This window comes from Folsomia candida, unplaced genomic scaffold (genome assembly GCF_002217175.1).
Source record: "Folsomia candida strain VU population unplaced genomic scaffold, ASM221717v1 Fcan01_Sc012, whole genome shotgun sequence".
In the NCBI taxonomy this organism is placed as follows: Eukaryota; Metazoa; Arthropoda; class Collembola; order Entomobryomorpha; family Isotomidae; genus Folsomia; species Folsomia candida.
In genome coordinates, this window is record NW_019091204.1 from 2,592,111 (window position 1) to 2,617,725 (window position 25,615).

At 34.8% G+C, this 25,615-nt stretch overlaps 2 protein-coding genes across 2 annotated transcripts; both read left to right on the forward strand.

Annotated features, from left to right (window-relative positions):
• Window positions 1–14,507: 14,507 nt before the first annotated feature.
• Window positions 14,508–19,026, forward strand: LOC110855201. Its single transcript, XM_022103618.2, has 4 exons — window positions 14,508–14,690; window positions 15,218–15,487; window positions 16,620–17,090; window positions 17,453–19,026. The coding sequence occupies exons 1-4, from the start codon at window positions 14,622–14,624 to the stop codon at window positions 17,960–17,962; spliced, it is 1,320 nt and encodes a 439-aa protein (XP_021959310.1). The 5' UTR covers window positions 14,508–14,621; the 3' UTR covers window positions 17,963–19,026.
• Window positions 19,027–22,589: 3,563 nt separating this feature from the next.
• Window positions 22,590–24,243, forward strand: LOC118437279. The gene is made up of 3 exons (XM_035856205.1): window positions 22,590–22,792; window positions 23,190–23,462; window positions 24,058–24,243. The coding sequence occupies exons 1-3, from the start codon at window positions 22,757–22,759 to the stop codon at window positions 24,241–24,243; spliced, it is 495 nt and encodes a 164-aa protein (XP_035712098.1). The 5' UTR covers window positions 22,590–22,756.
• Window positions 24,244–25,615: the final 1,372 nt, after the last annotated feature.

The following is a 25,615-nucleotide window of genomic DNA, read 5'->3' on the forward strand; positions in this document are numbered from 1 at the left end:
ATTAGTAAGTTTTCCTCAAGCGCATGATATATGTAAATATTAATAAAAAATTTCAAAAGCAATCTCATCAAGACTTTATTAATTTGCACCACCTAGGAATTATGAGATTTTTTGGCGGGATAATTTTATTGGAGTCGTACTGGGTTTATGTGTTTTACCTCAACAAATTTATTATTTGTATTTGATATATTTGTATTTCAAATTTGTAAACTTTAATTTATTAAAAGGACTCATCAGTAGGGCTATGCAAAAATTTCTTGAATTCAAAATCCTGCTTTTAAATTCAAGGCGTCAGAACGATGGGTGGACAGGTTCAAACAAAAATATCGGGACAAAAACATCGAGATATCCAGCAGAAAAATTAACCAGCTGGTTAGCAAACGCGAAGTGAAATCTGCAGAAGAAATTCTGGAGTCAGCAAGGAAATTCCAAGCAGAAATTAAATCAATATCTCGAAAATATGACAAGGACTACATATTCAACACGGATCAGTGCGGCTTCTCTTGCGAGATCACGTCGCAACGGACTTTAACCCATAAGGGAGAGAAAACGGTTTATGGCTATGCACAGTCGCCAAATAATTTATCCACTCATTCTTACACGGTACAGTATTTGCTAAATATGGCGGGACATGTGGTTGGCAACGTGTTTTATGCTTGCGGAAAGTTAGGCCCAAATGTGAAAAAGGACCTGGAATCTTATCTCCCTTTAATATTGATCAATTTCTGATGGTTTCTATAAGGAAATTTTCATTACTTTATGGTGCACCTTGGGCCATCTCCCGCTTGCTAAAAAATGTCTTGGCACAAATCCTGCAAGACGTTTCCCTTATCTTGAAATGAACCCGTTTCTTATGGGTTGTAAGCCCCGATTTGAGATACACTGAATATTCGCAAAGATTGCAGAAAAAGCGTTTCTCTTTCTCATGAATTACTCCCATATGCATTGTCAAGGCTCCCTTAAATTGACACCCTTTCCCACATATCTTGCACCTCTTTTGTATGCGAGAAAATATGCCGCTTCATATTATTATCTACGGAAAGCATAGGCGCAGCCACCGCATGGGCAGGGTGGGCATTGCCCACCCTGGAAAATGCCAGGGTGGGCACGCAATGCAAATGCCCACCCTGGAAAATTCCTGGCAAATTTCAATATTTTTGCTCGATTGTAATTTTATATAAATTTACTCAGAAAAAATTTTCAATCTCGTGCAGTATGAACTTTTTCGCTATTTTCCTGTTGCTACTCTTAATTTAATGTAACTTAAACTCTGTCATGGAAATCTCATTTTCGGCGAGGCTGTAGGGAAACGTGCCATTTTTATACGTACATAAGATCTTAACATAATCAACGGCTTCCTAAATGAACTTTACAAACTATATGCCTACCTATGTAAATTACCATAATTTCGTGCTAATCGCCAACATGCAAACAAGCGCATGCATGTTGCACTTTTCTTGCAAATTGCGAAAATGTCTAAACTCTCGTGAATTTAAATATTTTCGTGTTTTAACTTTCAATGAAAAATAAAAAAATGTATATTAGTTTTATGCAGACCAGAGGTTTCCAAAACTTACCCATTGTAGCAAGCGGGCGACAATAATCAAAAATTTTTTGATGAAAGCAAAAAACCATAAATAGGAAGTCTATTTTATGTAGATATTTCTCAATATATAACAATTTTTTTGATATATGTACATATATTTATTTTTGCAAGCTGCAAGAAATTTTGAAAACTTATATCGTTAGTTTGTCCCTCCCGGGCTTATTTTTGATCAGTTTTCCAAAAAGCATAAAATCAAAAATGAGATATAGAATTTTAATCTTTGAGTATGTTAAAAACTGACGATACTTCAGAGGTTTTGTAACTTGCTAAAATAAACACAGTAAACAATTATGGTCATGAGAGGGGTGACGAGGCGGGGTGGCAAAAATGCCTTCCTGCTTACCGTCGATCTGGGTGGGCTAAATGGAGGTGCTGGGTTCAATTCCCAGTGCTGCAGTGGGTTTTTCTCGTTTTTTCCCACTGCCAAGCTCAGATACTCTTCTCCCTCCCTGGGTAATGGCCCACTTGATTACAGCCAGTAGGTCCAGTGGTTGTAATCAAGGTGTTTTTACATGCGCATGCTTCTCATCTAATCTTATTTTCATTCAAAATCGTAATTTAAAGAAATCCGTCCATTTTGTTGCAATAAGATAAAAAAAATATTTATCAAGCATGACCAACCTTTTAGATTTCGTTCGAATTAAAAAGGACAAATTCAAGTTTAGAACATTTTTCAAATTTTCACAATTTGCAAAAAAATTGGCAAATGTTTCCGTCATTGTTTGTAGAACAGCATGAAATTACGGCTAGGCCAATTTATAAGATCTATTTTATTTGTAAGATAATCTGATAGATCTTATAGAAATAAATTTCACTAAGATTTTCTTACTATTCCTATTTAATAGAAATAGACCGAAATAGATCTTAGTAAGATCTATTTCAAAGCTTAAGTTATATGAAATTGTTTATCAATTAATACCATTCAGGTTCAGGAGGAAATCGAAGTGTGAAAGTATTTTAGGTTTCTTTGGGTGTGTGATTTTGATAACCTAGGGCAAGTTTTTGTCACTAAAACCAAGTTTTTTAATGTCGTAATGAATGATTATACCACAATTTTTTGAGGTGTAATAAAATTATTATACACTGAGCGTATTTACGAGGACGTCTCATCTCGCATTGCAACTCAATTAGCAAACTTGACAAAAACTTGTATATAGAGGGGATTCGAAAACTATGACTTCGCAAATCCAGAAAATCTTTTTATAGCATTTATCTTCCGCGGATTTTTGTAATTTCTCTAGATGGTGATGCGGAGGATGAGTTTCCTAAATAACTTTGCAAAGAACAAAGAATAAGAACAAGCCACATTCGAAATTTGCGTAAAAACATCCCATGGTTTTCCAAAAGGTTTTCCAAATCTCTCAAATTTCGTAAAAGTTATATTGCCATGCTCAATTTGTGAGATATGCAAAGATGTCTTGACGTGAGTACGCCCATTAGTTTGCTTAAAAATTTCCCCAACATATTCATTCTTGTCACGCAGCGAAATGTGACTACGTATGTAAATTGTAGTGTTGCCGATGAGTTGTGGATGAGCTTGGCTTAAAATTACTATAACTATTCACCAACTTGTGACATACATTAAAATTGTATTGAAATTTTAAGCCTTTTTGAACTCCCTGATAAATTTGGAATGAAATGTTACGAATTTCAAATAAATATAAAAATTGTACCCTTTTAGTTTGAAGCCAAACTTAAACGAGTTGCAAATGAGCCATGAATTAGTTGTAAATGAGTTTTAAACAAGCTTGCCCGAAAAATTGTCAATTTTGTAATTTTTATATTTATTTGAAATTCATACCATTTATTTAATCCTAAATTTATCTGGGAGTGTCCAAAAAGGCTTAAAATTTCAACATGTCACAAGTTGGTGAATTGTTATAGTGAATTTATGGCCAACTCATCTACAACTCATTTACAACTCATCGGCAACACTACTAAATTGTGGCTAAAAATACCCAGAGAACGTTCTGATGATATTTTTGCATAATCCAAGCCATTCCGTGTCTAAGACGTGCTCATTAAAAAACCGACAAGCACTTTGGGTTTTTTCTTTGTGTAGTCAGGATTCCACGCCTCATCCAAACCCATGCAAATGTTGACCTACCATGAAAATTTCATCCAAATCCGTCCATAAACAAAATAATTATTTAATTTAAAAGCTCGGCAACAATCAAAAGGCACTGACTTTGGGTGGAGGGGGGTACACATTAAGAAACCGGGAAAGGAGTTTAAATTGCAGTACTAAGTAATATTTAACCAATCCAAGATAAACGGATTTTTTAATCTGTACCCTTCCAAGACATAAGCTCGGCAACACTGACAAATTTCATATGGAAATTGCCCAATCCGGGAGAAATTCATTGATGGCATTCATTACGAGTTTGCATGTTAGCATCGCAACGTAACCTTTATCTAAATTACGAATTTGGGAAGCAACGAAGTCAATACAAACGCAAAACAAACAAACGAGTCGTTTGTTTGTTTGAAACAAACTGGATGTTTATGTCGTTTGAAACGACATAAACGACGAAAATTTGTTCGAAACTTGAAACGAGAAAAATTCGTTGATCTCAAGTAGTTTTACGTCTGAAATATACGAAATACAAATTTTCAAATGGCTAAGGGTAAAGGGAAATGAGTAACTAATGGAGATTTGCAAATTCTCCCATTGAAAAATATTTTGCCAAATACTAATAAGCCTGGAGATGCGCAGGTTCGCAAATAATTTTTCAAGTCAAAATTTTCTTCGAAATTGATAACTTTAGTTTTTTGTGAACGTTGCTAACGATGCGAACTTTTGATAAGGGCCCTTATCAAAGTAAACACATTTCTCAAAATACTGCTGTGAAAATACAGCATATTGTTTTAACCATTCCATGTTTTCTAAATAATTTTAGACCATATCTAAATGTATCATAAGGTACATATGTTTTCAAAAAAGTGCCCACCCTGGAAAAAATCCGTGGCTGCGCCTATGACGGAAAGCGTTTGATTGCACAGGTTGCAAGGAAACGGTTTTTCAGTAGTGTGTACGCGGATATGGGTGACCAATTCGTAAACCGTTTGGGACAAAAGTAACAGGTACGCTGTCTCAAGTTCCGGTTGTGCATGGTTTGGTGTCTGGTTCGGTTAGATTGAAAGAGGAATGCGGCGCTACATATGGAACAAACGATTTTTTTCGAAGGAGGGATTCCAATTCGATGAGAAATGTCAAGGTGCCGCTTTAATTGGCAAGGGTAACTTAACCGTAAATGAGAATGAGGACACTTTAGTTGTTTTCGGTCTCCGTCAGTTTTGATGTGATAATTCGTGTGCCCTGTTCACAATTTTTTTAAAGATTAGTTATTTATTAACAGGATTACGTTACTTAATTGGTCCATTAATTCCAATGGAATTTCCACTTAGGTGATATATAGCTGGAGTTAATTTCCACTTATCCTTAGCTTGGGGATTGTTGGGAGACTTTAACTTGTAATTGTATGGGCAGTAATTACAAGGAAAAATTCTAACTGTTTTTATGTCAAGGTGTGTCGCGGTGTGGATTTTTAAACCGAGCTGACTCTATGTACACAGAAATAAGTAGAATAAGTAAATTAATCATTTGCCGTCACTAATATTATGGTTAAAATCTCAAAATTGGACCCCCCTTTACTGTATGCATTACTGATGGAAAAAAGTATCTAATTATAAAATTTTCACCATAATTTCAAATATGTAATTTTACCTTAAAGTTTTATCGCACTGATTGCATTTATACGGTTTTGCTGAGTGTACTTCCCGACAATGAAGTCCCACGGATGTTTCAAGTCTAAAGGATTCCGGGCACATGCGGCACTTAAAACTTCCGATTCGCGGAAGCAATTTATGCACCGTAGCATGACGAAGGCTAAGTCCTTGCTTGTGGACAAATTGTTTTGAAGAATTTCGCTGGTCACACTGATAACTAATAATTTTATCTGGAGGAGGGATGCTGGCTTTTGAGGATTTTTGCATGGTGTTGGATTTTCAGATTTAAAATGTGTAAGATTGTAAATTTTATTCGAGTGTTAATTTTAATTTTTATTTTTTACACGGGCTGATTTTTGACTCACCTCTACCAACTTCTGATCCTGTCCATATGGAATGAGTAGTAGAATTGTTGCAGTTACTGATTAATCAGATACAAGGTCAAAATGGCCAATAATGGTTAAAATACAGTTAGTCCCAACAGCAGAAATTTAAATAACCAAATCAAATTTTATGCCGATATAATATCTAACACGCAGGACATGCAGGTCGTCATTACGGTCGAGGCATTAGATACAATTAGGCCCATTTTTACATGCGATGCTTATCAGTAATGCGTTTAGTAATACTTTTACATGCATCAGTAATACTTTTACATGCAATGCAATGCTTAGAGTGCTCACCGGCCCCAATCACAATGGGTATGTTATTCGTAGAGTTTTCTTTTTTTCATAAAACCAGTGTTTTGACGTATCATTTTTCCCAGCCCGGTGACAGGATCCCGAGTGAGTAATTCAAATTTAAAAACCACACCATTATTGTAATTCTAGCAAATAATTCAATTTTTATTGTTAAGAATTAGATTAGAAAGTTACACTGTTTAAAACTTGGAGAACGGGGCTTATCATAAAAAGATTGTCCGGGTTAGCATATCTATCATACGACTGCCTGCAATTTATAAAAACAACTATTTATAATTTCGAAAATTAGCCTTCTGATGTATCTGTTTTATTACTTTATTCGTTCACCGTGGTCCTTCCAGTTCCTTAAAAGTTGACCCATTCCTCGAAAGACAATTTGTTATCGTTATCAAAATCCCACTGGTCCAACTTTTCTTGTACATCGTAACCATGGAACTTGTATCCAGAAAAAGTTTCAAATAATTTGCCAGCCTCAGCAGCAACAATGAGTTCCTCGACACCCAAGAAGCCATCCTTATTCGTGTCAAAGAGCTCAAGTGATTCTTTTTTTGCTTCTTTCTGTTCCTCAAGGAAATCAGTGATGGCTTCGTAAAGGTTATTATTAAAAGATGTAGGTTTCTCATCGTCCTGTTGGCTTGATTTCTCTAGTTGAGAAATTAAAATGACAATTATCGAACACACAGCAAGTTTGAACATTGTGGGTGTTTTAAAAAAAATGTAAACAACAGAGTCTGATGGGTTGAAGTTCACTGGAATAAAAAAAAGCAATGAATGACTTTAAAGGAGCTTAAACAAGGATTACTGAAACCAGAAAAGTTTAGACTAATTGCTTTTTAATTTGGGAAGTAAAATCTATTTACACATTCAATAGAATACTAAGTATAACTAAGGATAAGTACGACTAACTCCTAAGTTCGGATATCGTATTAAATTAACATTGGTCTTTGTGGTGGTAATACAACTTTTTTTACACGGGGAAAACCATTTATTTCTTTGCACAATGTGTTTGCTATGTCATACCAGTGCTACTTAATTGTGTTAAATAAGCAAAACGAGGCAAATTTTTCGTTAAATGGTCCCAACTGTATTAAACTAGATTTATTATGTTTCCAAATAATATGCAGTACGCACAACCAATTTAGCCTGCTAGATGAAACCACAGGAATATCGGTATGTAGTAAATGCCTTAATTACGTACATACTACACTAAGAAACTAAAACACACACGTATTTATTTATCTACGTAAATATGTAAGGCATATTAATTATTTTCTTATACCGTTTTATAGCTAAAGAGAGATAATATAATTATTTGTATTTATTTGTTTAACCCGTTAAGGACCAAGTACACACATTTGTGTAGTTTTAAATTTTTCGTTGACAACCAGAAACCAAGCAAAAAATGGAAAAATGGAAAAACTTCATTGCAAAAAGTGGAAAACTCGATTGTAAAAAGTGGAAATTTTGCAGAGTTTTTCTGCCAAAAATTTGAACTTTTCCTATACCAACGCCATGTAAAAAAAGTGGAATTTTCGAATTTTCGCTGACTTTTTCATATTTTTGAGATTTGACTTCTGAGTTAAAATGGTAGCTAACGAATTTTGACGTCCTTTTTGTGGGAGCGAAGGGGTTAACCTGCACATGTTCCTACCTTGAATGAAAAGATGAAAATGTTAAACCATAATTTTGCAGTCATTCTTTCTCTGAATTTCTTTCATACGTGTACTACTACAGAAATACTTCCCGTATTTAGTGTCTTGTTCGAAAAATTGGGTTTTTTCTGAGGTGAGGCGAAAGCCGGAAAGCGGGAGCCCTCACAGAACCAAAGCATGGCTATGCTCACTCACAATGGAAGTCTCCCAACGTATGCTCACAGATTTGGACGAAACTGGTGTCAATCGATCACAAATTTAAGTAGTATGAAATTTGTAAATGCAAGTATCTGCCAATGCGCAAGTTTGGCGGAGATATTTGCATAAAAAGAGGAAAAAACGGGCCCAAAAGGCGACCAGCTTTACACTTTTCGAATTTTGCATTACAAATTTACGATAATTTATATAACCAACAGCTTCAAAAATGTCAAAATTAACCACAAGCATAGGCTTGGAAACGTACGATATTGTGGAATAAAATTAGTGTTCCACACCCCCAACGGGGCGTGGTCATCAGACATTACAAAAAGAAAGTGTATCCTGCGAGACAAAAAATTAAACCGCGTCCAAAGAGGACTATTAGGGCCTGGATTAACTTAAGCAATGTGCAGCGGTCACCTGACACCCCCATGGGGCGTGGTTATCGGCGACGTTTTGATTTTAACTACACCCAGACATGCGACAGCGACATATTCTGTCAGGCAAGATCAGGGGATTCCAACTAATTTGTCTAAAATTATAATCCGCACCTGCAGAGGGTGGTCACTATCGACTTATCAAATCCCGATAAGTAAAATGCAGATAAATATTTATATTATTAATTATATGTATGATTATTGTTCTCTGAGACTGGCTGAGACAACAACATTGAAAAAAACTTATGTCGCCTATATGGAGTAAAGTGAGATTCGCTCCCAACAGCTCCGGAACTGTTGGAATTCAAACCTCTGGCCTTCCCGACCAATTTTAAGGGGCAACTTGAGATTCGGGCTCATTTGGCTATCATCGAGATAATTAAGTGAACAAGTAACCAATACTTTCGAGGTTCTAGAATGTGATACTCAACTTGTGCAGCCAAAACGAAACACGACATCTCCGTATGCAAACACTCACGTGCATATTTATACAAATTTAATAATTACCGCAACCAACTTTGCCTCATAATTATAATCTACGTTTGTTATACAAATACTCTCTTCACACCAATACCTACTAAATGAACAAACAATTTGCCAGTGATAAATTACATTAGCATCGTTATTAAGTATTCCAGCATATGAAATACAATAAAATAGTCAAATTTTGATGAAAACATATGTATGACTTCTCAGATTTAGTCGAAAACAGGTGATACTTTAGGGCTCTGAATACCCTTATTTTGTTCCTATGGCCTTATGCTACCAAACGTATACACTCCGACCAGTAAAGCAACGACATCTCAGATTTTTTTCCAATTTCTCAAAGGCTTTTCAATATATTTAGCTCTTTCTTTCGCCATTTAGTACTACCATATACATACATACACCGTAAAACCTATATTTATAGCCCTATAATTATAGCCGGTCTCCAAATATAGCCGGGTCTAGAGACCAAGATTTCAAAATTTTAGGCGGGTCTCTAATTATAGCCGGGTCTCTAATTATGACATCTCTTGTCAGTTCTGTCCCCGTTTGTTTGCTCATCCCAGGAAAATGACGCACATTCGATTAATCGACGAATGAGGTGTTAGGTATATGTATGCCTACGTAGGTATGTATATGTAATTAGTTATGAATCTGTACATCACTCCATCTTTAACTCTCCACTAATAAATACTCTCCTCTGTCTCTTCTCACTGTGTACCACTTATTTATGTATAATCATATATACATAACATTGGTGTACCGTCGAGTACTTTCTTTCGCTCCTCCCACTCACAATGGATTTTAAAATTTTCAAAATTCTTCGCAAGACATATCACCTACCAAATTTGCTACGACTGCGACGACTAAGCAGCTTGACCACCGCCCCTTAGAGCTTGTCATTTTGCTTCCGATAGGGAAACTTCCCAAATCTCTCTTCTCAAAACCTTGCGTAAACTGTGTGATTTTCCTGTGAAACTTTTTTTGTGAATTTTCGTCATCTGGTCTGTAAATTGGATTATCCTCCCGGATGCTATCAGGTCTGTAAATTGGTTCTAAACCACCCTGAAAATATTCCCCCATTCTTAAAATTTCCAAATCTCCAGTCCAAAATTTACATTTCATAATTCGAGCAAATATGCTAAATTCAAAATTCCGTTATTTGTTTTAAACACGTCAAAAAAATATATGCAAAATTGTCCTTCAAAATTGTTAAAAAATCGTAAAAATCGTAAATTGTAAAAAAAAAATTCCGTTTAATTTCTGAAAAATTTTGATCAAAATTCGTTCAAAATTTATCAAAATTTCTGCAAAATATTTGCAAAAATGTCATTTTTATTCATTTCGTCTGGAAAATTGTCCCAATTCTTTATCAAATTTTGTTGCAAAAATGTAATCTGATTCACCTTGTCTCAAAATTCTGCTGAACTTTTATGCTCGATCTGCGTTGTCACCACTTTCCCAGGCTGAGAATGAAATATAACGCCTTGAGATTAATGTTTGTAATGAGCAACGTCTACATATTATTTGCGTGTTCAAGTATGGAAATCCACATTGTACATAGTTCCCCTTTTTTAACGCGTCACGGTTATGGGTCACCCACAGAAAACCCTGCGTCTTCGAGTTGTCCGGTTATGGGTCACCCAGATAAAACCCTCACAAGTCTGCGTATTTATGTATCTCCGATGTCCCGATGGACCACATACCACGATCACAAAAATGTATTTTTCTTTGTTTATCGTTTTGTCCCAATCTGCAAGTTTTATTTGAGTCAACCACCACCACCACGCCTGAGATGACACAATTCCACCACCGATTGCGAGCCATACCTTCTTCTCAAGTTCCAGCCCTGCAAAATTACTGCGTCATTCGATATGTGTATTGAATTGTTCCATGTGTTATTCATGCAAAATCTTTGTTAATGTTTGTTTTCCGGAGTCATTTCATTTTTCATTTTTCAATGAATTTTTCATATGTAAACCATCAAAATTTCTAATTCAAATTGTGACTACTGAAATTTTTAGTTTGCAGACCTACACACTCTTTCAGACTATTTTTCAGGAGAAAAATTTTTTCGTGAGAGGGTAGTGTTAGGTATATGTATGCCTACGTAGGTATGTATATGTAATTAGTTATGAATCTGTACATCACTCCATCTTTAACTCTCCACTAATAAATACTCTCCTCTGTCTCTTCTCACTGTGTACCACTTATTTATGTATAATCATATATACATAACAGAGGTTAAAAATTTACTAATTTATTTTATTTTATTTGACCAACAAAGCATTTAGTCGTTACGAAAAACTTTAAAAAACTGATAAACCCATTTTAAAGATGTCCATTTTAAGTGAGTGTTATCCTGATGCGGCATATCTTGTTAAATTTGAGAACTCAAATTGAGTCAATATTAAATATACGTGATTTTATAATATTAAAGACTAGAGTGGATCAAAGTTTATCCGGGGCTCTAATTATGGTTGGGTCTGTGACCCTCAGTTTTGGATTTTAGCCCCCCCCCCTATGAATAGAGTATTTACGGTATGTACAGTCAATCCAACAAGTATTGGCAACCCCCACGGAAGCTAAATATGATTGGCTATAACTTTTGAATGCATTATCCAATTAGCCTGAAATTTTGCATACATTTGACAAATCTAATGTGGTATTCGATGATAATAATCCTTTGTTGATTAAAATTAGATTGGCACGGTTTTTATATAATTTGTTGGAAAATTTGCGAAATTAACCCACAAAAAGTATTGGCAACCCTTAACTTAAAAAAATCATAATCAAAGACACTGCAATTTTGTTTCGATAAACTGCGACTAGTACAGCGCACCACCTCCCCTCGACGCAATAAGAGCAAAAATCCGCCTTGGAATTGACTCGACCAGTTTCTTTCTAACGCTTTTTCATACTGCTTCCCAATCTTCTTTCGAACTTTTGACAAGCTCGTTTTTCGACGAGTGATTTCCCAGCAGTCGCTCTTATCTCAACCCGGACAATAAGAATCACATCGGGAGACTGTGCAGCCAACGAAAGATGCTGAAATTTTTCGGTCTCCAAAAATGTGCATCGTTAATTTGGATGCATGTTTGGGGCCACTGCAATTTTGGAATATGAAATTCCTTCCTGAGTCATGTTTTTGTCAAATCTTTTCAAATTATCGTTTCGAATGATTACCTAGACCCCCCTGGTCAGCATTTCACCGATAATGACCACATAAGTACGCCGCGACCTGGTCATTTAACCCCAAACCATAATCGCTCCTCCTCTGTGTTTAACTGCTATATGCACATATTCGTTTTTCCGAGCCTTTTAATGCATCCGGCAGACTTGAACCCTTTAATTAGCTCCGAATAGGTAAAATGAGCTTATGTGAGACCATCAGCTCCTTTTTCATTCATTGGAATTCTGTTAATGATGGTATTTAGCCCGTTCAAATTTATTGAGTTGGTTCGCGTTGGGTACCTTCCCGCCTGTCGGGATACTGGACCCTGAAACCCCATGGCATGATTTTTGATTGATCACCAAATTGCATGCTATGTTGACCCCACATTCCGTACTCAAATTCAACATGGTTATGGGAGCTGAAATCTCCCGATCTCGAGTGATAATTTGCTTGATTAATCCATTGATTTTAGGATTAGGAGGCATTTTTAGCCGGATCATAGGAAACCACGAACTGAAATAATTGCTTCATGTTCTTTGGATACGTTTCCAATAGTAAATATCACGGAGCATGTTTTCTGTCTGAGTTATCGATATAAAAGCTTGATTTTGAAGGAGGCAAGATTATTCCTCGCTCCGCCAAAAATAGCCCGTTTGGTGTCGACATTTTGGCTCTAGGCAATACCAATCTGGACTTACGAAGCAGATAAAGTAAAATTCTTTGATCTGATTAACTTACCTTGACAAGACGCAGAGGTTTGTCGTTATAAAAATTTCGTACAAATAATTATGACACAGGTTGCCAATACTTTTTAGAGGTTCGTACCTGACTCGTTCGTATCAAAATCAGGATAACGTGCTGGTTATTTAATTTTAATCGAAAGCATGATTATAATCGAACACTACATTAGATTTACCAAATGCGGACAAAGTTTTATGCAAATTTGATAATGCATGGAAAAGTTATCGCCAATTGTTTCTAGCTTCCGTGGGGGTTGCCAATACTTCTTGGATTGACTGTACTCCATTCCCCAGTTCATAACTAAGTATGTATACTCATACATCAGTTCTGATAAAATTGCATGCATGATTACACTGTATCGTCTGTTGTATCGAAATATTCTTCCAGACTGGGCTCAACGGGTTCGATTTCTAGCACTGTAGACAGAATGAAATCAAATAAACTTATCCTTGCAGGTAGCAAATATTTGAGCAAATTGGGTCATTGACACATCAAGGCTTGGAAATGCAAATGTAATTGGGTTCACTGGTTACTGCGTGGAAGAAAAAGGTCATAATTTCAGGAAAACTAACCTTTAAAAGCGGACTATTGTGCTCAAACTGATTACGGAAAGGGTTAATCCTTTTTCTTAACCTTTGGAGGACAAAACTGTCCCTAAAATGAGAACTGAAGGGTATGAAACTTCGTATGTAGAGAGCAAAAATAAAATCACTTTGGGGTTACTGAACCTTTTAAAGTCTCGCCATTGTGTTGGAACTGAATACCATATTCTTATTAACTTTTCCTAAATCGTAGTGTACTAAATACAAAATTTTAAAATGGTATATGTAAACATATGTATGGCTACATGCATATTAAAAGGTATTTACATATATGTAAATGCGATAAAATCAGAGTGCGGAAATGTATTTAATTTTAACTGTGACATTTTATATAACCAGTGTATTCCCTAACTCTTATAAAAATTTGAAAATATTTTTATATATTGTTACATATTTCTAAGTTTTCAAACATACTTATAAATATTTTCACATTTTCATAAATCATACAGACATAGATACATTTTGTAAATATCTCAGCGGTATGAGACGATTTTTTTTGTAGATAAATTTATCCGTAAAATCTCCAGATTCATACTGTCCATCCACGCAGGATTGAACTTTTACAGAAATTGGGAATTCTGAGAAACTACGCCACTACTGTCAGTCTCAAATTCCCCCCTCAGTATAAGCAAAATTCTCAAATTTACAATGCGATGGTGTGACGTGTAACCCTCTGATTTGGTTGAAATTTTGAAATTGTGTGGTCCATGTCAATACAACCAAGTTTCTTCAGGCAGTTCGTACGATGGTCAGAATTTGTCAAAATATTTTAGGTCAAAGTTGAAAAACGGGCGATTTTTACCAGGCGGAGGAAGCAAATTCTACTTCCCGTGCTAAAAGTTGCACCTTTCTCAACTTTCACCTCAAATATTTTGACAAATTCACACCATCGTGAAGAAACGTTGGTTGTATTGACATGGACCACATAATTTCAAAATTTCAACCAAATCAGAGCGTTACACTTCAAACCATCTCATTGTGAGACTGACATTAACGTAGTTTCTGAGATTTATCAATTTCTGTAAAAGTTCAATCCTGCGTGGATGGGGAGTACATACGCAGCCGTCCTCTGTACACATGTACATACCTAACTAGATATTTAACAGTGCAGCAAATAGGGTTGAATAGCTAAATAAACACACGTACACATTTTTTTCTACCATACCCTTCACTGCAACCCTTCAAGTCCTTCAGTCCCTTTTGAGTTTCTCTCAAGTCAACACGAAAATTTCCAACGTCGCGACAACCCTGCAGAATTGACTAACGTGTAGTACAAACACATTTACATATAAATATGCTAGACATACCTGGGAAAGTACTAATAAGTTTGCAGCACTTAATCGGTTACAAATCTCAAAACTGGGTAAGTTAAAAAACACTTGAAAATTTGAATTAGTAATCAAAACATTTGAGGAGACGCAAAATTGTTGAAATTCGAATATCCACTTATTTATCATGTATAACATTAGGAACGCCCATATATTACGTTGTCAAAAAACGTCGATTTTTATGTATACCACCGACGCACCCGTTCCTTATCCTTATAATTTTAAGCTTAACACGAGTAGGGAACTTCCATATATTACGTCATCATTTTAGTGGGTGGGTGGTTTTGGTCTTACTATCCTTCTCATGTTAAAATTCCCTATCCCTTAATGTTTACGTTGGGTGGGTGGGGGGGGGATAAAATTGGGAATTATTGATGACGTAATATACATACATATACCCCTAAGGTGGGCGACGCAAAATCACCCACTCAATATTTTTTTATGACGAAATATATCTATGGACTTTCCTATAGCTCGCGCCGAGTAATTTTTCGCGGTTTTTAGTCACCCAACAATTTATTTAAATGATTTATTAACTTTTAATAAAATTATTCTCCTTCAGCCGAATAACCGACCCATGGCAGATAAATTTCATCCTGACGATGCCAAGTTGGCATTTGTAAATTCGGGCGAAATGTATAACCGCCACTTCGTTTTGCGGAATAAGAAGCCATCCGGCTACTCCTACGTTGTGGTCTCCTGTCACAAGGAAATCGTATACGGAAAATCACCCATTTTGGACCATTTTATCGACGCGGAGATTGGAAGGTTTTACGAGTACAATGATGCCTTTGACAATTTGAATGAACTCCACTTTCGAAGAATGCTGGGGGTAAGCAGGGCTTTTTAATTAGCCACATTTCTAATTAATTAATAATTGATAATTAGGAGGAAAATATTTCATCTAATTAATTGGTAATTACATAGTAATTAAACTCAGATTAATAATTAGACCAATTAATTAGCTAATTAATTAGAACATTTGCCAATTACTTAATTGTTAATTTTTAGTGATTTTCTAATTAATTACTAATTAAAATTAGCTTCGGTAGTACTAAATAGTTAACGTTAATTAGTAATTAATAATTAGTCTAAGCATGCTATTTAATTAGATAATTAAGTATATTCACGAATTAATTAGAAAGCTCTGGAGGTAAGGCGATGCAGTTTTTTCAAGTTTATTTCGATTTTTGATGGTTATTTTAGGAATCGTTTACTTTTAGCGAAGTTCGTCAGAATAAGTTCATGTTTAATCATTTCTGGGCTCTGGAAATTTGGTTTAATATTCTTGAAAATTAATTTAATAGTGCAGGTGGTTGCCAATTTCTTATAAAACTTATGTACCCTCCAAATATTGATGGTTTTTGAAGGTGGTAACCTAAAGTTTAAATATGTAGCCTTCAGAAAAATTGGAACTCTTAGTTCTAAGAGTTTCTACGTTTCTAAACGTGTTTGAAAAAACCTCACCGACATTCTATCAATCAACTTACTGACTTCAAATTTTGGTTCACAAAATTTTAAAATAAATTCCAAGAGCGGAGCAATGATTAGAAGTGTGCTGATTATCGAGATGAATCATAAATGCGTTAATTATGTATGCTTCTGACATAATAGATAAGCCATTTTGAGACATGCGTAAATATTAGGAGTACTCAAGTCAACGTTTTATTTCCAATGTACCTATTACATACATACAATCTAAATTAAAGTTCTGCCAAATTTTAAAAAGATTGGATTTGGATAAAATTTGGAAAATCTACAATTTGTAAAATGTATCTATGTACAATTTTTCCAACTGTTGAATCAACTTTGAACAATTGTGTGGTCATTCTCTTTTTTACTCAAGATTTTTTAGTAAATTTTACGTAAGTCTTAAAGTTTTTAATTTGTGGTTTATTTCTACGTTATTGTTTTCTAACGAAAATCAAATAATTTTGATAAATATTTGTCATAATTTTTTGCAGTTTTTTTATGACTACGACATGAACTACATCGTGGACAACCAAGAACTGACGGACCTTTACGAGATGGCGAAACTCTTCGAGGCCAAATCGGTGGTTGATTTCTGCGTTAAAAAAATCATCTGCGCTAGACTTGGTTGCACATTAAGGTTGCCATCGACCCCTGCAGCGGCTACTTCGTCATCACCATCGTCAACCTCATCTTCAGATTCATCATCTGAAGAAGAAAATGATTTTTTGTCATGCTCGTCATCGTCAGATTTATCGTCATCGTCATCTGACAAGGATTTTTCGTCATCATCTTCGTCATCGTCATGTTCTGAAGAATCTTTAAGTCACTGGAGCGACTTTGCAAAATTTGACATGAATTTCGCACCGATGATTCTACCCAGGGTTCCAGATTATATTAAGAAAATCCTAAAACCAAAAAAGAATGGGTTGGAATCCACAAATTTGGAGAAATCTTTGCCAATGGTAAGATTGAAAAATTTCTTATTTCAAAGTTTTATTAGATTTTTATTTTATTGTTACATTTTATTATTTAAAAAATCCAATATGAACGAATTGTTAAACAATTTTTATACAAAATTTTTATGCAAAATTTATACATTTTTGATTTTTATTAATTTTTTGCGTTATTAAATTTTTGATTCGTTTATATAATTTTTTGCGTGTAAAATCTTTGGGAATTTTGAAGATTTACAAATTATAGTAAATTCACAACTTTTCCTATATTATAGAAAATTCGAAAATTCGAAAACCATTAACCTTCTCATTACGTACTTGGCTTTAATTAATTACATGAATCCTCATTGTCCACTTATTTACAAAATTAGGCCAAGAAGACACCCATGTCGATCCTCAAAGCGGAACTTGTGTCGGAATTGACCGCCTCTCTAAAATCCGAGATCAAAAAGGACCTCATCATCAACTTAAAGGACGCCGTTAAGAAGGATGACTTTTTGGCTGAAGTGCAGTCCAAAATTTCTCATCGTCTCCGTGCCGATTTGACCTTGACCGAAGAAATTAGCGCCAATTTACGAGATGGAATAAAAACCGAGCTAATAAATGACCCAGATCTGAACGTCGGATTGCCGAGGCACATTAGAAATGAGGTTTTGCGAGATGGGAGTTTAACAGGTTCGATAAAGCAGGAATTAGTCTCTGAGATAAAGAGGGAGACTTTACCCGAATTTAAGGAAGACCTTAAAGACAGGATTTTGGTTCGGGGGACTACGAAGGATGATCTTGTGGGGGAAATTCGGTCCAAACTTTTGAACGATGGCGAACTTAAGAAAAAGTTGGGTGAGGCTTTGATTAGTTCAATTCGCAATGAATTTTTCTAAATTATGGGAATTTTGTACACTCTAAGAAATTTTACCACCAGCGCGGTGGTCATATGTGACTCTACCGGCAGGTGGCAGAAGACCACCGGATGGTGGATGCCCATCACCAGCTCAGTGATGATCAATCACCGTGCGGTGGTGCAGTTGTCACCTTGCGGTGGTTGCAGCTGTCACCATTCCGGAAGAGTCACATATGACCACCGCGTGCTGGTAGTTATCACCAGGTTTCTTAGAGTGTAGGCATTTAGTAGTATATATATAAAAAAAAGTTTGGTTATTTACATAAATATCGGATTAGTTAAGGTCAATATATCTAAATTTATTAAGTGCATGGAGTCCTTAATCGGAGTTATGGTCCCCCAATTTAGTAATTTGAAAAAACTTACAAGTTAGTTAGTTGTTAGTTAGTTAGTTTGTTAGTAGTTTACATAATTCGCGTTGTTACGTAAATATCGAATTAGCTAAGGCGAAAAGTCTTTTTAAAGTACGTTGAGGCCTTAATCAAAATTATTATCCCGAAATTAGTTAGGATTGGATTATTATAATCTTAAAGATTGACAAATTTGATTACTTAATTTCAAAATTTTTCACTATAAAAACAAACTCTTGACGTGTGTACTACAGAAAAATAGACTAACTGCATTCCTTATTTAAAAATTAGTAAAGTATTTAAATGCTCATAAAACTTTTAACTTAACCCTACCGCATACACGACCTAAATTTCGAAATACATTAGAATTTTTCAAAAAGATTGTGCGTTAATATTTTATACCCAAGTCTTGATACCGAAGTGCGCATATTATTCTAAATATTTACAATTAAAAAAGACTTTTTCCTTCTTTTTATTAACAAAAAAGGCAAATAAATTATACTTGTTTCGTTAAAAGGTTCTCGTAATCTAATAATTACTTACCGATCCACAATTTACATAATAATTTATCTTAGTTACATATTTCAACTATATTTATATACTAAATATGATTAAACCTAAACTAGAAACAGATATAGAAGATAAAGTTAATTGGCCATTAGACTTATGTATTTAACTCCAGTAATAAAATGTATGCATGCTCAATTATTATTTCCGTGTATCTCATTTACTCATTTTTCATTTTAAACCTAATCGCACTAAAACTTTGTTCGTACCCCGCTTCGAAGCATGATCTCAAAAGTTCAAACGTTTGTTTTCAATATTTTGCATTACATAATTCGCTACTACTTTCGCACAAAATCGGTGCTTTGGACCTAGTGTTTATTTTAGCAAAGCTTCATATATACATATTGCATGCGGAAGGTAGGGTTGCCGCGGGTAACGGGTCGGGTACCCGTTACCCGCATACCCGCACGATTCTTGCGGGTACCCGTCATCTGCGGGTAGCGAGAACTACCCGCACGGGTAACGGGTAGTTCTTTTTTTATTTAATTTTCGACATAAATTAGTTCATAAAGAAACTTAGCAGCAAGTTAGTCCATTTAGCCACAATGGGTCAATTTATTATTTATCCATTTCAAAATTTGTTATTTGCCAGCAACTAATATTTATGGCGAGCATGTCTTTTCGGAAGCCACAGAGGCCTACGGCAGCCTCAAATGCTTCTCACGTCCAGAAAATGCGGAGAAATTATTGTTAGTCAAGTATAATTTGCCTCCTCTAAAATATCAGTATTACTTTAACTTGTATTTGTGTGAATTTATTTGAGACTCACGAGATTTTCATTTGTGCTTTGAATATGAAAAACCTGAATTCGATTGAAAGCAAAAATTTTATTTGTAGACAATATTTAAATGAAAATTGCATTTAAATCAAACTAAAAATTAACCTTTTTTCAAACACACCAAGCTACACCACGATGGTCTAGGGAGTATATTAAAATGTTAAGCTAAAAATTAGGAACCGCGTGATAAAGAATATTTACTTGCCGCTGAATGTCCACTTTGAAAAAAAATATTGGCGGCAAAGTGCAATTTTTAGCCCGAGTCAGGGCTTATGTACCCGTCATGTCCGTCTGTCTGTCTGTCTGGTTTGCGATAACTGCCGTAAAACTAATCCGATCCACTTGAGATTTTGCACAAATGTAGTAAGGGTCAAAGGAGGAGTCAAGTTCGAAGATGGGCGAAATCGGTCAAGTGGTTGACCGGTGGGGGTCATCTGGGTGGGTATTATGCATCAAAATTTCAAAATTGCTGTAGAAAGCTGAAATTTGGTGTAGAGGTTGATAATGGTTTCTAATGAAGGAATACAAAGTAAAATTGTAAAAATTTTCATCTGGAGGGACCCTAGGGGGTGACCCATACCGATTTTTAAAACTTAGCCAATAAAGCTGAAATTTGGTACATAGGTTGTTAATGACTACCAATGGAAGAATATGAATTGAAATTCGACACATTTTCACCTGGACAGACCCTATGGGGTGACCCATGCTAATTTTTCAATTCTTCAAATCGAGCTGAAATTTGGTAGATAAGTTGGTAATAGCTCCTAATGGAATAATACGAAGAAAAATAAGAAAAATTTTCATCTAGAGGACCTTATTGGGCAACCCAATAAGATGACCAGACCAGGGAGAAAAATATGTGTGCACCAACAAATGTATATGAACCTAGTCACCCGCGTGGCTGGAATTTACATATGTTACATCGAATATTGATAACATAATATCCTGAAAGTTTTAAGAAAAAATATACACTCGTTTCAAAGTTATGGTCACAGTCGATACTGATGACCAAGGGAAACAAATGTGTGCACTAACAAAAATTTAGTGATAGCCGATTACATTTAGTGATGGTGGATAAATTTTGGTATATGGGTTACTAAAGGCTCTTAATTGAAGAATTCGAAGTTTTAATAATTTTAGTTTAAAAACAGATTTACGCCTGACTCGGGCTATATCAAGTCTGCACTGTAGGTTTTAAGTATTTAAATGTTCTGCATGTTTTTCCTCCACTGGACGAAAACCATGGTGGACTTTGAACTTTGCCCCCAATAGTTTTCGTTAAACCGGCTATTCAACGGAAAGATAAGTGATAATTCCTAATTTTTGGCTTGATTTTTTACACAATTCGCTAAGAAATTCTGATGTAGTTTGAAAAAGGTTCCAAAAGCCAAAAAGTCTGCTTTCAGAAACATCTAATGACATCTAGCAAATTATGGCATTGGTAACTTGCATAGCATTATCTCAAACTACTGAACAGCCCAAATAATTGATTAAATCAAATTTATTCTGAATGTTGGCTAGCTTTAACTTAATTCTCATAACGGGTAGCGGGTAACGGGTACCCGCACGGGTACCCGTGCGGGTACGGGTAGTTGTGCGGCGGGTAGCGGGTCGGGTAACGGGTAGGATTTTCGCTACCCGCGGCAACCCTAGCGGAAGGTCACAATTTATAAGAGCATGAAAAGATGTACGGCTACTACATACATATTCGAACAACGGCTATTACTACACAGAAAAAAAGATTAGAAATAAATGTGCAAAACTTTGCAGCAGGAAGATATATGCATACATACATACATATGTAAATTGTGCGTATTATTTTTTACGTTTTTTGTATAAACATCTACTAAAATAATACCATAAAATAATATACGTACCATTCATTTAAACATGGCTTTGATTGGTAAATAGCTCGGTATTACATATGTAAGGTTTTATCAAATCCGTATGAATTTTTTTACTTACTGGTATATTATTAATTCCAGAATAGCAACTTTAATTCCGAGAAATATGTCGATGTCTGCATGCCCATACCACATTTCCAACAATGTGAGAATAATAAAATCAAATAAACCCGTCCACGTAAATAACACGGTTCAATGGTTACTGAATAGAAAAAGGCATACATACATAACTCAAGGAACCCAAATCTTAAAAAGTGGGCCATTTTGCTGGAACTTATTAAGGAAAGGGTTAATCCCATTTCGTAAAAAATGGAAGACAAAAATGTCCCAAAATAACCAAAGTGCGTCTATGCAGTTACATATGTATGTAGATACACCAAAAAAGGACATAACCTGGGAAAACTGAACCTTTTAATGTCTAGCCGTTATTTTGGAAGTCAAAACCTTAATCCCATTTCCTAATACGTAATTTCTCCGAATTCAAAGTCAACTGAGGACAAAAAAGTTCCAAAAATGTGACATATAATCGGATATGTATTTATTTTTAAATTTTTAATTTGATCACCACCAAAACTCAATCTTTTTGCATGCTTTCACTAACTGTGACAGATCAAAATTTTTTCTCAATATGTCCCTATTTATGTACATATTTCATTCGTATAAATAATTGCTAAAATACTTAAACAGTTTTATAAAACTTGATTTATTTCGCAAATATTTCAATGATCAATATTCCTCAAGCAAATATTTTTTGCTTAAGGTAATTGGACACCCAAAAAACTAGAGAACTACATACATTCAAAAATTCAAGTTTTGGAAAAAATTCTTATCTCCTGGTTTTTTCACAGGTTACAAATATATTGGGTTTCTTTCGTAAATATTAACTAAATACATTCTATTTCTGCGAATTTTTGATAAAAATACATCTGCCCTTTGTTTAGAAGCGTTTAACTGACCAGAAAATATTTAGGGTTGAATGTATAAATAAACTCGTTCGCACGTGCTTTTTCGTAAAATACTATTCCCTGCAACCCTTTATGCCCTTCAATCCCTTTGCAGCTTCTGTCAAGTGAACACGAAAATTTCCACCAGCGCGACACTAACTACCCTGTAATACACACAAATTTACATAAACCGTGAAATCTACTACATACATACGTTAACATTTCATAAATATGTCGCTGCAAAACGGTTACAAATCGCAAAACTGGGTGAGTAAAAATTTTAAATTTCAATTTAATTTCCAATCCCAGCTTTTTACGGTAAATGAAATTTATGGTAATCAAATATTTAGTAATTAAATACATAGACGTAAAATTATGCAGATATGGAAATTTTACAATTTTCTAAAATCTCTTTTTGACCTGCATTGGTTTAGAATTTTTTTCCAAGTTTATTTTATTGTACATTTATAACTGCCCAACTTTTGCGAAATTCTGTGCTAATTTTACATACAGTTTCAATTTGTTTATTTTCCATCTCCAACTTTTTACCGGTGTGCATAAAATTTGCTAAGTACTGATAAAATTATGGAAATGCTAGGTACCCAACAATTTTCTAAATTATAAAATAAATTTAATAAAATAACCATATCTCATTTCCTCGCAGTTGAATTACCGACCCTTGGCCACCAAATTTCACCCCGACGATGCCAAATTGGCTTTCGAAATGTCCGACGAGCTGGTTGACCGCCACTTCATTTTGCGAAATACGACGCCGTCTGGCGACTTTTGCTACGCCCTGGTCTCACTCCACACGGAAATCGTGTCCGGAAAGTCGCCCGTTTTGGATCGGTTGATCAACTCGGAGATTGGAAGGTTGTACGAGTACAATGATGCCTTTGACAATTTGAAGGAACTCCACTTTCGCAGAATGCTTGGCGTAAGGCGATACAGTTTTTTATATTTTTTTCGATTTTGAGTGGTTACATAATTATGCGTATAAAAGACTGCATAAGCTATTTGATATTTATTTCGAGTACTGTGAGCCAATACAAAGTTTGGCAGTTAGAAACAAAAAGGGAGCAAGACAAAAAAATTACCACGGAAAAAATGGAAACTTTGTCATAATTTTCTACCATTTTTTTTCTAAATTATGGAAAAGTGTCAAATTTTTATATCTAAAAAATGGTGGCTAGTATTTTATTCATAAACTAAACCTATATGACTCTACCACCATGGTTACATATAACTTTTTCACCGACTAGTTATAAATTTACCACCACTGGTATTAAATTTATTACTACTGGTGATATATTTACAACCAGTTGGTGACCATGGCATATATGCATGTTTACTTTCTTGTTATAATGGTCACCGCATTTTTTAGAGTGTATGCTACTTGCTAATTTATGTAGTAGTTCTATTATTCATTTCCTTTTTAGGTTTTTGATTTTATTTCAAAATTATACATTTCTATGTATATGATTTTTCAAATCAAATATCAAATTATTAATGTTTATCATAATTTTTTGCAGTTTTTCTACGGATATCACATGAACTACATCGTGGACAATCAGGAACTCGTCGAGCTTTACGAGGTGGCGAAACTCTTCGAGGCCAAGTCGGTGATGGATTTCTGCGTGAAAAAAATTATCTCCGCCAGACTTGCGATATTATCATCGTCCCCTGTGGGTGGATCGTCATCGTCATGGTCACAGTGAAATCAAAGAAGACGAGTTGGGTCGGGCTTTAATGGATTCCAGTCGGAATGAATTTTTGTATGGGTGGGTATTTTTGCAAATTTTTTTTTCGGGGATTATGAATTACTTTTAATTTTATTTTTATATATTATTCGTGTTTATTCATTAATTTGAAACAATTGACATTATAGCTTAATTCGACTTTGTGCATAAATATCTGATGTATTTTAACACTAACATAAATTTCTAAAAGTATTTAATCCAAATTCTTATTCCCGGGAATAATATTTGGATTGGCGTTAATAATTTTAAAAACTTTCAAATTTGGTCTAAAATTTCAATAAATACAAATTAAACAGAATATTTCTCTATAAAAACCCTCTACATATGTACCAAATATGGTGAAATTCAAGGACTAATTTTATTTTTATTTAATAAATAAGTAAGTATTCATCGACCGACAATTTAACAAGTTATTTATGTTATTAATAAATACTAGATAAATAAATGGTAACATAACATAAAAGATAACATTAATTGAAAATTGACTTATGTAACCCATGTAACAAAATATGTAAGTGTGTCCAGGCATTCTAATTCATTTACATATTTATTCATTTAAGGCCTTCCCGATTTAAATTAATGCTCATACAATTAATTTTTAACCCGTAGTCATGTCCAAAATTCATAAAATTTTACGTTTTTAATATGCTAAATTCCCCATCTCTATATATGTACTTAACCAAATTTGCGTTGTATTTATATCTATTTAATTACGCAACTGTCACGTTATGTCACTTAATTATCCCCTCCCACTTATCAACTGGTCTGTCCAACACAAAGATAACCCGACTACGGTAAAAACGTGTCCCCAATTAAACCAGTTTTTTCCATTCGACTCACTCATTCCAACCTTCAAATTATGTATCCACGAGTTATTTAACACTTGACCAAACAAGCATTCAATTTGAAATTGGGTGCAAAAAGTGGCGTCCCGTCTGCAAAAAAGTACATATGAGCTGATTACTTTCACACGTATGCAAACCTTTCTTCAGTGCATTTTTTTTGCACATGGCATGGGTCCGTTCATAAATTGCGTGATACAATGGTTTGTCATTCGTATAATTAAAATCGGGATTTTTCGTTACTGAGGTACGCAAGCTGCCATCTACATATTAATAAGCAAGGAAATGCATCCAAGTAGGTTTTTCTCTTTAATAGTGTGGAGTGTGGTATTTATGTATTATGTGTGATTGATGTGCATATCTATTTGCATATGTACATGGCTACCACACCGTAGTAATTTTGCAAATTGTGTACGTATATATCTCCAAACCTTGATGTAACAATAACTCAATTTCTCCCAAATATATGTACCGAATATCTATCTCCC